Below are 19,370 nucleotides of genomic sequence, written 5' to 3'. Positions count from 1 at the left end.
TTATTAAATTCAGTGAGGGGGGCAAGAGAGTTGAATAATTAATGTTCTTTAAAACCTAATATGTATTTGGTAAAAATATGTACAGTCACATCTCAACACTCATTAAAATGTATTTGTAATATATAAGTAACTATGGGTCATTATTGCCCACTATACTGATCAGCTAAGCCTGTATGTCACGTGAAGGATTATTAAGGAAATGTAGAACTGATGAATGTTTTCACATAAAGTAGAGTTTAATTATTTCTCTCACATTCAATTTTCTTTACGAGTCATTCTGTTCTTCACAGTTAACGGTTTTGTTGTTGGTAGACTGAAATTTTTTCTGCCTGAATCTGTCATAAGCATGTTATTAACTCTTAATATTCTGAAAACCAGAATCTGTCACTTTTTAAAATTGTTTTTGTTTGATAACTAAAAAGCAACAAAAAATAAAAATCACGTATCCACTTGAAACAACAGAGAAAGTCATAATTGAAGGACCTTTCTTACCAAATCATTCATGTTCTCAATAGCCTCTTCACAACTTATTACTGGTACATGTCATTCCTAAAATTTTACTTATAATTTAGGGATTCATTCCTATACCAATTTCCTTATCTACACATTTGTCCATCTAACTATAAACCTTTTATTAATGAAACAGAGTTGTGCTATTTTAGTGTACACTATTTTTTTGAATACTGAGCTGACATTCCCATGAGCTAGAATTAACCATTTTATTTTTTTTAAAGATTTTTTATTTATTTGTCAGAGAGAGAGCAAGCACAAGCAGGGGTAGCGTCAGGCAGAGAAAGAAGCAGATTTGCCACTGAGTAAGGAGCCCGATGCGGAATTCGATCCCTAGACCCTGAGACCATGACCCAAGCATGACCCAAGCCGAAGCAGACACCCAACCAAATAAGCCACTCAGGCGCCCCTAAAACTAACTATTTTAAACTGAACAATTTAGTGGTATTCAGTACGTTTACAGTGTTGTGCAGCCACCTCCCTCAAAATGATTATAAAACACTTCTGTCAGTCCAGATTAAAACTTCTTACCCATTAACCAGTTTCTATTTTCTACCACCCTTCCTCCTGCCCCCATTCCTGGCAACCATCAATCTGCATTTATCTCTACGAATTTCTCTCTTGATATTTTCCTTTTTTTTTCACACAGAAAGAGAGAATCTCAAGCAGACACGAAACCCACATGGAAAATGATGTGGGGCTCGATCTCACTCCCCTCAGATCATGATCTGAGCCCAAATCAAGAGTCTGCACTTAACTGAGCCACCCAGGCACCCCCTTCTAGGTATTTTATATAAACAGAGTCATGGGTGGCTTTGTTTCTGGCTTCTTTCACTTAAGGAAAAATGTTCTGAGTTCATCCACATTCTAGCATGTTCATCCACATTCACTCCTTTTTATGGCTAAATAATATTCTATTGTATATACATACCATAATTTATCTATTCATCTACTGATGGACATTTGAGTTGTTTTCAACAACTTTCTTTATATATATATATATATATATATATATATATATATATATATATATTCTAATTTTCCAGGTTAACACATACATATGAACTTCATTTTCTTCTTTCACAAAAGTATTTTAAAGAGCATATCTTAGGGGATGCTGCGTGGGCTCAGTTAAGCATCCGACTCTTGATTTCTGCTCAGGTCATGATCTCAGAGTCCTGGGATTGAGCTCTCCATCAGGATCTGTGCTCACTGTGGAGTCTCCTTGTCTCTTTCCCTCTGCACTACCTCCATGCTCTCTCTCTCAAATAAATAAATAAAATCTTAAAAAAAAAAAAAGATAACATCATTTCATATACTAAAGTTCTGATATGCATTTCTAAAATTAAGAACACTTTATCTTACCATGATTCCATCATCACTTAGTTTTCAATGATTAAAGATAGATTTTACTTTTCTGTTTGTAATTTGAGGTATTAACTAATGTTATATTCAACTATAGAGCTTAATTTAGGAATTTCTTAAATTTGACTTCTATTTAAAAGTTTCATGTTGGAAATGGTGTGTTGGTAACTTTTACCTAGATGATAAATCCTGCCTTTATTCCTCCAATCAAGAAATGTCTACCAAGATTAAATACAAAAATATATTTTACAATAGTAACATTTAATCGTAGTTTGTATGGTGGAAAGAACAGGAGATGAATGAAACAAAGGTTATATTTATCCTGAATACTGAATTTTTCAAGGTTTTCTGAAATAACAAAGCACTGCTGCTATTAGTAATGATGACCAGGGTTGTAATACAATTACGGAAATAGTAGTTATCTCATGAAAGCTGTTAATATTGCCATGACTTGGGTCAAAGCAGAAAACTGGCCCACCTAAAATTGAAGAATATCCTGTAAATGATACTATGTATTTCTATACCCCTGTACAGTACAGTTTTCAAATATTTTTACTTCTTAAAAAGGACAATAAGCCAAATTACAAAGGAAAATATTGATAAATTTAAGATTCAAAATTTATGTATTTAAAAATACTTGCATTCATTTTAACTCAACTGAATTATGCAAAAAATCCTCAGGGAAATAGAATCAACAGGTACTTATCTCTATTCTATGGGTAAAGCAATTGAGGCTAAGAATGACAACTAAAAAATAGCCAAATCATTCAGAAGAGTAATTGTGTTAAGAACACAAAAGAAAAAAAAAATAGATGCATCTAAATCATTTTGTTAATGTAACATGAGTATCTGAAAATTTACACTAGTAATTCATAATCTGAGAGATACCTGGCAAAGAATAGCCGTTTTTTGAGCATAAATAAAGTAGTACCTATAATCTGTTTCATTTTGTTTAAGAGGGAAAATATCAGAAGTTTTTTTCCTAAGAAGTTATGAAAATAGTTCTTGAATAAGAATTTATCAGATGAGGGGGGCCTGGGTGGCTCAGAGGGTTAAGCCTCTGCCTTCGGCTCTGGTCATGATCTCAGGGTCCTGGGATCGAGTCCCACATCGGGCTCTCTGCTCAGCAGGGAGCCTGCTGCCTCCTCTCTCTCTCTCTCTGCCTGCCTCTCTGCCTGCTTGTGATCTCTGTCAAATAAACAAATAAAATCTTAAAAAAAAAAAAAAAAGAATTTATCAGATGATAGTAAGACAATATTTTAAAAAATACCCTAGTGTGTGTGTGTGTGTGTGTGTGTGTGTGTATCTGTGATGTGATAAATCGTGTTTAAATTTTTTCTAAACAGTTAAGATAAAATGGCTAAAAATAAATTTTTGCAAGACAATTTACTTGTTCTAGAGCTTATGCTTCAAGATCTAAAGCACAATATAGAATTTTAAAAGATGACTGCCTCACATATAAAAGAATTTTTATAAAATTTACCTTAGTAAGTGCTATGTCTGATGTTAAAAACTTTTTCCTAAGCATTTAAACAGATGTTTATATTGGTGACATCCTTAAAGATAGATTTAACAAATCAGCAAGTCTCAACATCAATTATGATTATATGGAAAGATTCATTTTTCACTGGGAATGGCTAATTCAGAAGACTGACCAGTAATGACTACAACTATTAACATCCGTTTTCTAGCTGATGCTCATCAACTGGTAGTTTACAAGATTTTCCTGGAGAATATTCACAACATTAAAACAAAACAAAAGTGGGGAGCACCTGGGTGGCTCATTAAGTTAAGCCTTTGACTCTTGATTTCAGCTCAGGTCATGATCTCAGAGTCCTGAGATCCAGCCCTATCTCACCGTGCTTAGTGGAGAGTCACTCAGGTTCTTGTCTCCTCCCTCTCTTGCTGCTCCTCCCCTAGTTCTCTTTCTCTCCACCCCTCCTTGCTAAAACGAATGAATGAATAAATAAATAAATCTTTAAACAAAACAAAAATAAAAGGAAGAAAGGAAGAAAGAAAAAGCAGAATGAAGGAAATAATCTTAGTGCTCTCTGACACCATTAACAGAAATCTTAGCATAAGACTGAAAAAGGAGTCTTAAAATCTTTTTATCCCATGAAGCTCCTAAGAAACCCATCTGGGGCACAATGGCAGGGAGTATGAAGTGATTTTTTTTACTGCCACTGGCCATACTGTATCTGTTCTGTGGAAAATTAGAGCCCTTCAGTTTCCAAAGCTGTCAATCTGACATTTTTTCTAAGCACTACATTCACTCTAAATAAACAAAATTTCTAGTTCAAAGAACCAAATAACTTAAAAATATTACTGAAGCAACTTCACAGTTGTGATACAAACCAAAAAAACTAGAAAAGTGAACTACCAGTGACAGTTTAAATTTTAAGATTCTTTGAATTTTATATACCACAACTTTACAAAGTTTAAGCCAGATAACTGGCTTAAAAACTTACATCTAACATTTCCTTATTGTGTCAGTGTTGCAAGTTTTGTATTACTTCATCTTATTATTCAAATAGGTTTACAGAACTATGCTTTACTGTAGATTCCACAGACACCCAATACTGTGTGTTAAAATGTCTGGATGGCTAACTGGAAAAAACAGGAAGAACTAAGTTCACAATTATTAAAAATAAGACCAAATTTACATTTATGCACCATACCTGCAGTTGACCGTTTAATGAACTCAAGTCTTCTGCTTTCTTCTCTAAAGACTGAACCCAGACTTTCCTTTTTTGTCGGCATCGTGAAGCGGCTGCTCTATTTCGCTCTAGAAATTTCCTCCTTTTTTCATCAGGATCTTCATTAGCTGCTCTTCTTCGACGACCACTCGTATTCTGGGTCTGTGGAGTTGTGTGAGCTGGAGAAGCCTGTAATAAACATAAGTGGAAGCTTTTTATGTTTATATATAATGAGTGAGAACATGGGTAGTAAAGAGTGGCAGAAGAGGAAGATCTACTAATTTTGTTTTCTAAGTCTCACTGTATATATCAATATTTTGAGATGACATGAAATATCACCCTGTGCTAAAACAAATTCTTTGAAATAAATAAGTACTGCTAAAATATGATTCTCATTAATTCATTATCACAGTGAATATATTTCAAGTTTGTGTAGCATTTCATTTATACAGAAATAAAATGAAGGGGCTCCTGGGTGGCTCAGTGGGTTAAGCCTCTGCCTTCGGCTTGGGTCATGATCTCAGGGTCCAGGGATCAAGCCCGGCATCGGGCGCTCTGCTCGGCGGGGAGCCTCTTACCCACCTCTCTCTGCCTGCCTCTATGCCTGCTTGTGAACTCTCGCTCTCTGGGAAATAAATAAATAAAATCTTAAAAAAAAAAAAAAAGAGAAAAGAAATAAAATGAAGAAGTTGAAAATGCAATACAAATGAATATGTATAGATCTTATATTTTTCCAAGTGTACTTTTAACATTATGGTATAATACAGTCCTTTGAAAAATTATAAAGTACTAAAGTAAAAAAATTTAATAATTTACTTAATTCACTATGAAAAACCATTTACTTGCTATTTTTTAAATACAATTTTAAAAATAAAAAACAGTAAAATTTTCTCTTAAAAATTGGTTTCTTTAAAATTGAGTAAAAAGTTGAAGAGTAAAAGTACAGTAGTGCCCCCTTATCAGCAGGGGATATGTTCTAGGACTCCTGTGGATGCCTGAAACCATGGACAGTACTGAACCCAATGTTTTTTCCTATGCATAGATACCTATTACAAAGCTTAATTTATAAATTAAGTATAGTAAGAGATCAACAATAACTAATAATAAAAGTTAAGTGAATGACCTGGTCTTTCTCACTTTTAAAATATTGTACTATACTCACACCCTTCTTGTGATACGAGATAAAATGCCTATGTCATGATGAGTGCTGTGAAGTGTGTAAGCTTGAGGATTCACAGACTTGTACCCCTGGGGCAAATAATACATTATATGTTAATTTAAAAAAATGCCTATGTTAGGATGTGAAGTGAGGTGAACGATAAAGGCATTACGGCAGTGCTAGGCTACTAATCACCCATCTACTTCTGGACTATGGCTGACCATGAAAAACTGAAACCTTGGGAGCTAAACTGCAGGTAAGAGGGAATTACCACATGTACATATTTTGGTATACTCAGCTTTTCTTCCGTTTTTGAGATTTAGGGTCAGCTTCATGTGTTTATTGATGTTCATTCTCCTGGTTGGCAGAATTCCACAGGAGTCCAGATTTTAATTTTTATTGGTTCCCCTTGCCCCTCAACACATCAGCTTAGTTATTTCAGATCAGTCAAAGACAGTTTCCAGTCACTAGTGATACTGTCTAGCATCTGAGATTATAGAACAAACAGTATGTCCAAGCCTCTCTCAAATCCCAAAATTGTGCCACAGAACACTTGAACTTGGGAGACAGGAAATAAACCCTTGGAAATACTGCAAAGGAAATGGCCTTTGTGACCACAGGCACATGACCCAAGGAAGCCTGAAAACAATCTTTTACCTATAAGTATATTCCAAAATGGTGTGATTAAACAAAACTTCTATCTTCTCCTTTTCTACATAATACACAAAAATCTTATATATAAGCTCAATGCAAGTTCTGCAGGCAAATCACCAAACTACTTCTCACTCTACAAACTCCAAAAAACATACGTTATCATTTAATTCCTTTTCCAAATAACTAGGATTAAAAATTCTCAGGGCAATTTAATTTATACTGTATTTTAATTGTAATAAAGAATAAGTATTAAATTAGATCATTTCTTTTACGTACATAATTGTAAGTTAATCTTTTAGAAAAGTATTTCTATGGCTTGCTTTAAGAATGGCAACCTTGTCGGGGCACCTGGGTGGCTCAGTGGGTTAAGCCGCTGCCTTCGGCTCAGGTCATGATCTCGAGATCCTGGGATCGAGTCCCGCATCAGGCTCTCTGCTCAGCGGGGAGCCTGCTTCCCGCTCTCTCTCTCCCTGCCTGCCTCTCTGCCTACTGTGATCTCACTCTGTCAAATAAATAAATAAAATCTTAAAAAAAAAAAAGAATGGCAACCTTGAAATATTCTCTTTTCTTCATCCTCTTAACTTATTGATAATAGCAGTTTTTTTTTCTTTTACTCATTTGGCTGAATAGAAAAGAACAGGTTTGTTTTTTTTTAATTGACAACTCAGTTATTACACAAATACTAATCACAAGTATTATAAGCGAAACTAATACAGTTATGTTTGTATATTTTTACACCTAACAAGAATTTAGGGCCACTTAAAAAACATGTATTCTTCCTCCTCTCCCTCTTTCCATTGATTCATTCATTCCTCATTATTAAAAAGAACACAGAGAGTACCCAGAAAGGAGTGATACAACAGTAAACAGATAAAGTCCCGCCTTCAAGAAGCTCCCATCCAATACAAGGATATAAATAAAAATTAGATCCAGGTGAACTTTAGTTACTATAAATAAATAATATATTCATTTCTTTTAAATAAATTTTAAAGATATAAAAACCACACATAGCTCACAGACCATAGGAAAAAACACCCATGGCCTGGATTTGGGCCCTGAGTCAGATTGCTAATCTCTGAATTATGACATTAAAACATACTTATTTTCCTTCTCTCTTGCTCCAAGTTGTTTAATGGATGACTACCACAACTACATTCCACTTTATTATTTATTTCTTTAAAGATTTTATTTATTTATTTGACAGAGAGACATAGTGAGAGAGGGAACATAAGCAGGAGAGTGGGAGAGGGAGAAGCAGGCTTCCCCGCTGAGCAGGGATCCTGATGTGGGACTCCTGGGATCATGACCTGGGCCAAAGGCAGACACCTAACAACTAAGCCACCCAGGCGTGCCTACATTCCACTTTATTCTAAGTTTTGTGAAGATAAAATACAATTATCTAAAAAGTTACAATTATGAGGCAACCTAAAACTTGCCATTTACCTGTTTCTTTAATTGCAAAGTTTTGCTTTTTAATGCCAAGCTAGTATTATTTATCTCTAAGTACCTTTTATCTTAAAAGTTCTAAAGTTCTAAAACATTTAGCAAAAATACAGTAATCATTCCATGTAGAAATGCATTACAGACATAACAGACATGGACTATAGACATCAGCTATCTAATATGCAGTCACAAACTGGAAATAAATGAAAAGGACCTCCAGCATAAACAGTTTCCATAAGGTATATATATCCGCTCCTTTGGCAATGTTTCTCAGATTTAAATCCAAGAATCATTTGATTTACGTTAGTAATGTAATAAACACACACACATGCACACATTATTTGCTGAATACAATCAACAAAAAAACGATTTAAAAAGTATCAATGGATATTACTGCCATGTCAGGCCAAGAAACACATTTACACAGTATCTTGATCAGTAACAACTGCCTATCTTATTTATTTACTTATTTATTTTGGGGTATCAATACTTTTACACTGAACTACCTTTTCCCAAGGTTTCTGGTATATTTTGGAATTATGACTAGAAATAATTTTTTTCAAAGTATATATAATGGTCATTTAAATTATACTGTATTTGTTTCTTAAAGGATGATAAAGTACTAATGATAAAAACAACACACATACCGGAGTTTCTGTAGTGGATGTAGCTGGCTGTTGTAATGACTGTGGTCTTGATTCCTCTGACTGAGTTCTAACCAATCCGCTACCATGACCTTTGACAGTATCACCATTGGTAACCGGAGGATGTTGCTGGGTCAAAGCAGCTTTTAATCTCTGAAATGCAAACACCAATTAAAAGAAAAGTTCGCTGCTTTCCACTCAATTCCAACTCCCAATATTCTTTGGTTAACAACAACAAAATATTTGTTACGGAATGCAAGAATATATTTGGTTTTAAAATTAGTTTTATCATTACAAATAGTAAGATAAACACTTTGAGAAGCTTTCCTGAGTCTGTCTGGCACTACTAGAGGATTTTACACTTTCTTGTTCGCTAACAAATTCCGAGAAAAGAGTGAAAAATAAAAACACTGTTGACTGAAAATATTTAGCTCTGCTTAACTAAAATAAGCACACAAGTTAATTACATACACTTTCACCTATTTTCTCCTACTTCACTCTTATATCTCCATCTTCCCAGGCTCCGTCTACATCTTAAACCTAAACCTCTTCCAAATTTGCACCTAACTCATCTCTGCTTGATAGTCTGATGTCAGGGCCTGTTTGGTCAACAACCTGATGTTGCATTTTTATTAGGCCACTATATTAACTGTCAGACTGAACCTCCTCCTAGAACCTACAGTTAGGTTTGCCTCCATTATGTCTTCCCTGTCTCCAGTAAGATGATTTAGTCTACCCCCTCTACTATGTTCCATTTGCCAGTTAACTGAATTGTTCCTGATCCACTGTCACAGTATGAACAACCTAGTGTTAGGAGGCCCTAAACATTTATGGGCTATCTCTTAATAAAGATGCAATTTGCATAAAGCTTATTATTCTACTAGCAAAAAGGCATTATATGTGAATAACTTATCTCCTCAACCAGACAGTAAGCTCTTTCTTTTTTGGGGTGAGAGGAGGTAAGATTTTGAGTTAGTAAGCTCTTTCAAAACAGAGATCGCCTTATCTTTCTCTGCACCATTTTTTAAGCAACTGATAAACTGATCTGCTACATAACTGAACAATACATGTATTTGTTAACTGACAGAAATTGGATTCTTTGGCGAAAATGGCACAAGTGATATTTGGGGTAGTTTCATTGTTAAAAAATATATAAATATGTAATAATTAGCATAAGATAATCATACTGTAATATCTTAGAAATGAAAGGGACCTGAAAGACCTGGGACTATTATTGCTGATATTGTTCTTAATAAATGAGATGTAGTCCTTAAGCCCAAAATAAAGTTTCATCACAAAATTTGATACAGGTAGGAAAGAGAGAAGAGCTTCTGAAAGAGGCCCCCAGATGACATTAATACAACTGCTTTCACTTACTTCAACTAAAAACAACTTAGAAAATTGTACAACTATCCCCAAATTTATAATTTCTTTGATTTCATTTATGTATATCTCCTTACCATCTTTAAGTGATCCAGACCTCTGAAAAACTAAAGCATACATGAAAAGGTCACTAACATTTCCCAAGGCAGTAATTATACCTAGACAAGTATTACTGGACATTTTCTCTCTACTGCTATTCATTGTAGATTCTGGGTATCATTTTAAAAACACGTCAGTCAGTAGTTTAAAAAACAAGTTTATTGGGGTACCTGGGTGGCTCAGTCAGTTAAGTATCTGCTTTCAGCCCAGGTCATGATTCCAGGATCCTGGTACAGAGGACTTGCACTGGGCTCCCTGCTCAGCGGGGAGCCTGCCCTCCCCACCCCCTGTTCCCGCTCTCTAATAATAAAATCTTAAAAAAAAAAATTTACTGAGGTGTAAGTTACATATAAGTAAGAAGTCTTTTTTGTGCATAGCTCTAGAATTTTAACAAGTGCATTGTGTTGTGTAACCACCCTACAATCAGGATACAGAACAGTACTCTATTCCCCCGAATTCCCTTACACTTCTTTCCTCTCAGCCCCGCCCCAGCCCCTAGAAACCACTAATCTGTTTTCTGATCCCCAAAGTTTTGCCTTTTCTAAAATGTCATATAAATGGAATTATACAATGTTAACAGCCTTTTGAATTTGGCTTCTTCCCTTTAGCATAATACACTTGAAATTCATCCTTGTTATCAGTATTTTTTCAATGAGTTTCTACTAGGACAGTGCCCCTACTTTAGAGATTAAGAAACCAGAGATCTTTTGCCCAAGGTCACAGAAATAGCTAAGACGAAGAAAACTGAGACACTTATAACTGATGGGATAATATGTACATGTGTGGATTAAACTAAAGTTAGATAATGGAATAAAGGAGTAGTTGGCTGCAACCAGAACTACTACTTAGGCAAAGTGGTCAAAGAACTCAAAATAGAGTTTGAAAGTGCAGAACAAAGGAGGAAAATCAGGGGAGGTGGTCAGTCTGCATAATTAAATCTTTTAAAAACAGCATGTTACACATCAAAATACAGTAAACAGCATCCAGTTTATAGTGTTAGGTTACAGGGTTTTCACTTCTGGATATAAAATGTGTATAAATGTAAGTAGCAGTTGAGATGTGAAGCTTGGTAAATTATGTGTTGATAAAACATTTTTAAGTCCTTAGGTAGAAAACATAGTGGGCTATCTGAAGAGCATTTAAAGTTTTATAGTGAAGAGCTTAACTCTTAGAATTAATGAAATACAGTAACTGCACATAGGGGAGTCTGAAGTACATAAACATCACTCTCTTGAATAATCTTTAGTAGGGCAAGTTACTACCTTATAGAGCACTTAAAAAGCAGCATCAGTATTCATTCATTATCCTCTCTTGACTGCCCTAGTGTATACAGTACTCACCCAGTGAGGAAGCTCTAATGTTTGCTCCATGCTGTTACATTGATTACAATGGGTCTGACTTAGAAAGTGTGCCACTGGGTACAAAATTTAAGAAAAAGATTTTCAAGGGTTAATTTACCCTGTTCTGAACTGCACATATATATGTATTTTAAAAAGCAGTAAAAAAATAGACATACACTAAAAAATTTAGAATGGGTTAGGTGAAAAAAAGATGTCACTAAATATGAGGATTCATGAAAATTTTATAATAAAAGGATATCTACAATCCACCCATATATATTTGTCAAAGACAGTTTAAAGAACAACAAATAGTGTGGTTCAAAAATATCAATGAAAACATATATAAATACCATGGATATTTTTTTCCAGCAGAATTTTGGAACTAGAAGATATATTGATGATCAATTAGTCCAATCAGCAGCTTACAGACAGACATACTAAGGTCCAAAGAGTGAATGAAGTTACTTCCCAGAATCAAAGAGTAAGTTAGAAGCAGAGCAAGGATCAGATATTCTGCTAACTCCTAATTCATTGAACACATCTTTGAAGTTTTGCCAAACTAGAGTTTTTGCCTATATGAAGTATTCTAAGTAGATCAGCAGTCAATAAGATACTTCTCTCCATACAGAAATTTAATATAATAAAAAGACTGAGATCCAAAATGTCTGTATTCCCAATATGTACAATAAAGCTTAAGCATAATTTTAATTTTAAACTACAGACATTATTGGAAAGAAAACTAAAATATCGTTATTACTATATTTGTAAGCAGACTAGTGTTTTAATGTTTGGAATTAACTTTTAGCAACGTAAAATTCAACTACTACATTGAAAACTTTTTTCTTAGATATAAACTATGTCAGAAAATGAATAGTTCATTGTGCTGACCAATACTACTTCCTCATTTTAAGAAGTAATCTGCTAAAAGTAATTTGCTATTCAAACTCTAGGTTATATTTCACACTCCTGAAAACAAATTTTATCACATCTGTCAGAACTTAGTAGGAACAAACTACTCCATCATAGTTCAAAGAAAAAACATAATGTTCTCTAGAAACAATTTATGAAAAAGTCAGATCCATATTTCATATGTGCCACAAAAGCTCATCAGAGTAATAACCCTCCTTCTCCTGGGTGTTATCCTACCATCTGCTGCTCTATTACTTATCTTTATTTTGCAACTAATTAACAGCATAATCTTCTAAATTCAGCAAGTTAATTATCATTATTGTGGTCTTTGCAGCATCATCAGTCCTCATGAAGCCTTGTCTCCCCACCCCCAGAGAACATATGAAAATGAAGTAGGTTGTGAGAGAGTCTGTTTCTTTGGAGTGGGCTCATTAGGTGTTTGCTGATTAGCCTGGCATGCAGAGGCAGGTCAGAAGAATTCTGCTGAACATGAGGTTCCATGCAGGGCCCAACTAAGTTAATGTAGGTTTCTGAACAGTTGCCAAGATGCCCTCTGTCAGCTCTCAGTAGAAACCCCCTGCAGAAAACCTACTGGCTACCCACTGTGTGCAAAGGTATTTCTCAGTTTGTCACACAAGACTTAAAGGAACGACTGTGCAGAATGCTACCAAAATACTTTATTAAATCTTAACAAAACTCCTAGATGGTTAATATTTTCTTATTCAGACAAGTTGCTTTTTGGTTACAAATATTACATAAGAAAGTTGTTACATTACAAGAGTAACACAGATGGAAACTATCTATTGTTTACATGCTTAATGACAAAACTCCTAAACCTAAATTTGGTGAGGTCCATGGCAATTCTTTGGAAGACAGTAAGTAGATGCTAGGAATTTTTCTGTAGTATTAACAGATACTACATAATCTTGTATTCATGGATCCTCACCTACACTTCTTTTTCTTACCACATTCTCACTTTTCCAAAGACTTAAAAGTTCTAACCAAAAAAACCTGCTCTGAAGAAATTTCTTTAGCAATAAAAGGACCCATTTCAGTATCTATAGTAGACACAAACAATGCATTTTGCCTACCTATAAGTACTAGACATCTGAAAATCAGGGTCCTATAAAAGCATCCCTGGTTATCTTAGGATTCAAGTAAGTTTCTCTTCAGCTATAGTGTGCTAGTCATTCTTGTATTCTAATGCCATTTCTCCCACATGACTTATTTTTTAATGTATCTTTCACTGTATTTAATTTTAATTCCAGTGTAGTTGACAGACAGTAATATATTCATTTCAGGTGTACAATACAGTGATTCAACAATTCCATTTTTGCTCCGTGTTCTTCTAGATAAGTGAAGAACAATAGCCTTCACCTATTTCACCCTCTGCCCCTTCTCACTGGTAACCATTAGTTTGTTCTTTGTAGTTAAGAATGTTTTTGGGTTTGTCCTTTTTCTTTATTCATTTGTTTTGTTTCTTAAATTCCACATATGAGTGAAATCATACAGTGTTTGTCTTTCTCTGACTGTCTTATATTGCTTAGCATTATATCCTCTAGATCTTTCATACTGTTGGAAAAGGTAAGATTTCATTCTTTATATGGCAGAGTAATATTCCATTGTATATACATACCATTTCTTTATCCATTCATCTACTGATGGGTACTTAGGCTGCTTCCATAATTTGGCTCTTGTAACAATAATGCTGCAATAAACAAAGGGGTGCATATATCCCTTTCAATTAGGGTTTCTGTATTTTTCGGGGTAAATGCTCAGTAGTGAGACTACTGGATCAAAGGGTAGTACTATTTTTTTGAGGAACCTCCATACTGGTTTCTACAGTAGCTGCCCCAGTTTGCATTCCTGCCAACAATGCACGAGGTTGCCCTTTTCCCTACATTCTTGCCAACTTGTTTCTTGAGTTTTGGGTTTTAGACCTTCTGACAGGTGTAAGGTGGTATCTCGTTTGGGTTTTGATTTGCATTTCTCTGATGATGAGTGACATTGAGTATCTTTTCATGTGTCTCTTGGTCAGTTGTATGTCTTCTTCAGAGAAATGTCTGTTCACATCTTCTGCCCATTTTTAAGCTGGATTATTGATTATTTGTCTTTTTTTGGTGTTGTGTAGGTTCTTGATATATTTTGGATGCCAAGCCTTTATCAGATTTGTCACTTGCAAATATTTTCTCCCAATCAGTAGGCTTTTTGTTTTGTTGGTTTTCTTTGGTGTGCAGAAGGTTTAATTTTGATGTAGTTCCAATACTTTACTTTTGCTTTTGTTTTCTCTAGCCTCTAGATTTATTAACTTTGTTGAATTAAATCTGCATATTAGAAAGATGTCCTTAGGGATGCCTGGGTGGCTCAGTTGGTTAAGCAGCTGCCTTCGGCTCAGGTCATGATCCCGGGGTCCTGGGATCGAGTCCCACATCAGGCTCCTTGCTCGGCAGAGAGCCTGCTTCTCCCTCTGCCTCTGCCTGCCTCTCTGTCTGCCTGTGCTCGCTCGCTCTCTCTCCTTCTGTCTCTGACAAATAAATAAAATCTTTAAAAAAAAAAAAAAAAAAAAAGAAAGATGTCCTTACAGTTAATGTCCTAGAAATCACTACCTGTGCTCTCTTCTAGGATTTTTATGGCTTCAACTCTCACACTGAGGTCCTTAATCCATTTTGAGATTATTTTTATGTATGATGAAAGAAACTGGTCCAGTTTTGCCAGTATCATTTGTTGAAGAGACATCTCCCCAATACATATTCTTGCCTCCTTTGTTGAAGATTAATTGACCATATAACTGTGGGTTTATTTCTGGGCTCTCCATTCTGTTCCATTGATCTGTTTACCTATTTCTGTGCCAGACCATACCTTCTGATTACTATAGCTTCATTATATAACTTCAAGTCTGGAATTGCACCACCTTCAGTTTTGTTCCTTTTAAAAACTGCGTTGGCATAAAAAATTAAAAAAAAAAAAAAAAAAAAAAAAAAAAAAAAAAAAAAAAACTGCGTTGGCAGAATGCCTGGGTGGCTCGTTGGGCTCCCTGCTCAGTGGGAAGCCTGCTTTTCCCTCTGCCTGTTGCTCCCCCTGCTTGTGTACTCTCTTTCTCTGACAAATAAATACATAGGTATTTTTTTAAAAAAATTATATATAATTTTTTAAAAAATTATATATATATTATATATATTTTTTAAAAAATTATATATAATATATATATATATATGTACATGCTTTGGGGCGCCTGGGTGGCTCAGTTGGTTTTTTGCGAACTGCCTGCAGTTCAGGTCATGATCCTGGAGTCCTGGGATTGAGTCCCACATCAGGCTCGCTGCTCAGCATGGAGTCTGTTTCTCCCCCTGACCCTCTCCCCTCTCATGCTCTCTCTCTCTCTCAAGTAAATAAATACAATCTTTAAAGCAAACAAACAAACTGCTTTGGCTATTGGGGTCTTTTGTGACTCCATACAAATTTTGTTGTAGTTCCATGAAAAATGTTGCTGGTATTTTGACAGGGATTGAATTAAATCTGCATATTGCTTTGGGCAGTATAGACATTTTAACTGTAATTGTTTTTCCAATCATTGCATGAACATGGAATGTCTTTCTGTTTGTTTGCATCATCTTCAATTTCTTCAGTGCTTTCTAGTTTTCAAAGTACAGGTCTTTCACCACTTTGGCTAAATTTATTCCTTGGTATTTTATTATTTTTGGAGTAATTGTAAATGGGATTGTTTTCCTTCCTCTTTTATTTTTTGGAGAAGTTTGAGAAGAAAAGGTTTTTTTTTTATTTTTTTTTTTTTTAAATATTTTATTTATTTATTTGACAGACAGAGATCACAAGTAGGCAGAGAGGCAGGCAGAGAGAGAAGTGGAAGCAGGCTCCCTGCTGAGCAGAGAGCCCGATGTGGGGCTCGATCCCAGGACCCTGGGATCATGACCTGAGCCGAAAGCAGAGGCTTTAACCCACTGAGCCACCCAGGCGCCCCGAGAAGAAAAGGTTTTAACTCTTCTTTAAATGTTTGGTAGAAATCATCTGTGAAGCTGTGTGGTCCTGGACTTGTTTGCTGGGAGTTATTTGATTACTGATTCAATTTCATTGCTCATAATCAGTCTGTTCAAATTTTCTGTTGCTTTCTGATTTGGGGGAAGTTATATTTCTAGGAACTTATCCATTTCTTCTAGGTTGCCCAGTTTGTTGACATACAATTTTTCATAATGTTCTTACAATCCGTTGTATTTCTGTGGTGTCAGTTGTTATTTCTCTTTTGTTCCTGATTTTGAGTCTCCCCTTTCCCTTTTTGATGAGTCTGGCTAGATTTATTAACTTTGTTGATCTTCTCAAAGAACCAGTTCCTGATTTCATTCATTTTTTTAAAAAATAGTCTCTATATCACTTATTTCAGCTCTAATCTTTTTATCTTCCTTTTTTCTGCTGGGTTTGGGTTTTGTTTGTTCTTTGTTTTCTAGCTTCTGTAGGAGTAAGGTTAGGTTATCTGAGATTTTTTTTGCTTCTAAATAGGTCAATATTGCTATAAACTTTCCTCTTAGAACTGCTTTTGCTGCTTCCCAAAGATTTTGGACCACTGCATTTTCATTTGTCTCCATGTATTTTTTTTTTTTAACTTCTTCTTTGATTTGTTGGTTGACCCATTTGTTGTTTAGAAACACGTTATATTTGTGTTCTTTTCTGATTTTTTCTTGTGGTTGATTCCCAGTTTCATTACGTTGTTGGAAAAGACTAATGATGTAACTCTGATATTTTTGAATTTGAGACATATTTTGTAGCCTAATATATGATCTATTCTGTTCCAGTGCACTTGAAAAGAATGTGTATTCTATTTTATGATGGAATATTTTGAATATGTCTATTAAAACATCTGGTCCAATGTATCATTCAAAGCCAGTTTCCTGATTTTTAGTTTAGATGATCTGTCCATCAATGTAAGTGGGGTGTTAGAGTTCCCTACTATCACTGTATTACTATCAATTAGTTCCTTTATATTTGTTATTAATCATTTTATGTATTCGAGTGCTCCTATGCTGGGTGCATAAGTATTTATAATTGTTATGTCTTCTTGTTGAATCGTTCCTTTAATGATTATATAACATCCCTATCTCTTGCTATAGTCTTTTTTTTAAAGTCTATTTTGTCTGATATAAGTATTGCTACCCCAGCATTCTTTTCACATCCATTTGCATGATAAATGTTTCTGCATCTCCTCCCTTCCAAACTGCATGTCTTTAGGTCTGAAGTGAGTCTCTTGTAGGCAGCATATAGATTGGTCTTGTTTTTTTAATCCATTCTGTCACCCTATTTCTTTGATTGGAGCATTTAGTCCATTTACATTCAGAATATTAACTGATAGATATGTATTTCCTGGCATTCTGTCATTTGTTTTGTTTTTGTAGATCTTTTGTTTCTTTCTTCCCTTGTTCTCTCACTGTAAGTTGGCTTTCTTTATGATATACTTGGATTTCTTTCTCTCTTTTTTTGCATATCTACTATTGGTTTTTGATTTGTGGTTACCATTAGGTTTGTATATAACTTCTTCTGAACCGCATGTCATTTTAGCAGAATCACTACTACACTATGTATGTATGTATGTATGTCATTAAGAGATTATGATGATATTGGTCAAATAAATCCTTAGGAGAGATGAAGAATCAAATAGGGAGGATGCTTAAATATTTTTAAAGAGTTGAAAACAACAACAAAGCAAAATCCAACTCAAGCATGAAAGAAGAAATTGTAAGTTTTATTGGTATGGATAGCAGACTGGCAAACAGAAAAATTATTTAATGTGTAACATGAATCTAAGGGAGATGATCTGGGAATCACTCATTTGGAGAGCATGGATTTGGAGTCCTATCACTGATGGAGAAGAGTCAAGTCCTGTGATCATTTTTCTGGTCATTAAGAAACCTACATACACACACTGGGATATGAGCCCAGTCTCAATTTCTTTAGTTGGGATGATATAATTATTTCCTCATTTGCTAAGCTTTTTTTTAAGCTCCTTGGAACTTATTAAGGTAAATTAAGGACACTGACATTTTAATTCAGACTTAGAAAAAATATGTAGTTAAATTGTATTTTATGTCCTAGAATTAATTAGAATAACTTGCCACAGAGTAACAGGTTACCATTGAATTTCAATTTAAAATGTTTAAGAGATCAATTTAGTCTATGACTTCAGTTGGAAGAGCAAAGATAGTCTAACCAATCCTCTTAATACTAGACTGTTAAGAAACCAAACCCCACTCGAAGTTTAAAGTTATTAAACATTTTAGGGAAGTTTGTTAGATAATTGAGGGGCCTATAAAGAAAATGGGATATATTAAGTTTAAAATTAAGTTTAGCATGTTTAAGATTAATTATATTTGAAGACCTTTAAAAATAATCATTATATAACTGGATTTGTAAATTGGCCTTGAGAATTCAAGGAAGAATTAAGTTTTTGAATTGGGTAGCTTTAATAAATCTAGTATTTTTTAAAAATAGTCCCTGAATAATTGTTTTTGTGCACAAAAGTTATCAAGGGCTCCAAAAGCCAAAAATCACTGATATAATTCTAACTGCTGAAAAACATGACTAATGGCCAAGTAAAAAGAATTTTGATGATCACCAGAACTATGTGCAAGAAAAATCTCAAGATTTAAGACCATATCTACTTAATTTCTTAGTACCTAAGAAATATTCATTAAATAAGTAACAATCGAAAGAAATAATTGTTAAATGAGACTAGGGACAAAACTTATGAAGATGAATCAAACTACAAAAACTGAACTATTTTCAGGTTATTTACTAATGTTGGTAGATTGGTTTTGTACTTAGAGCAATATGTAAGTACAGTTGATGATGACATGTAAACACTGAAAATTCTAACAGATAGTCAACATGTTCATTTTATGTTATTAAGATAGGGGAAACAGACTAGTAATATTTGATAAAAATATAAAACCAGGGTGCCTGGCTGGCTCGGCTAGCTAAGCATCGGCCTTAGGCTCAGTCATGATCCCAGAGGAGTCTGGGCTCCCTGCTCAGCAAGGGGCCTGTTTCTCCCTCTCCCTCCTGCTCTCCCTGTGTGAAATATTTAAAAATACATACCCACACAAACACAATGCCAATGGTGAGATGTGAAATAATTTCTGTACCACAACAACAAAAAAACCCAATT

General features: G+C 34.7%; 1 protein-coding gene across 6 annotated transcripts in view; it reads right to left on the bottom strand.

Moving 5' to 3' along the window:
• ATF2 (activating transcription factor 2) overlaps nt 1-19,370 on the bottom strand; it is an 84,807-nt gene that overhangs the window by 12,517 nt on the left and 52,920 nt on the right. For all 6 annotated transcript variants that reach the window (XM_045066941.1, XM_004774385.3, XM_045066940.1 and 3 more), the window contains 2 exons: nt 8,475-8,624; nt 4,554-4,760 (listed from right to left, as the gene is read on the bottom strand). In XM_045066941.1, the coding sequence (XP_044922876.1) occupies nt 4,554-4,760; nt 8,475-8,624 (357 nt within the window). The remainder of the gene's footprint in view (nt 1-4,553; nt 4,761-8,474; nt 8,625-19,370) is intronic.

The sequence above is a fragment of the Mustela putorius genome, unplaced genomic scaffold, assembly GCF_011764305.1.
Source record: "Mustela putorius furo isolate JIRA1106 unplaced genomic scaffold, ASM1176430v1.1 tig00003869_pilon_pilon_pilon, whole genome shotgun sequence".
Classification (NCBI taxonomy): domain Eukaryota; kingdom Metazoa; phylum Chordata; class Mammalia; order Carnivora; family Mustelidae; genus Mustela; species Mustela putorius.
Note: the sequence above shows the minus strand (reverse complement) of the source record. Positions and strands in the feature narration are given on the sequence as shown.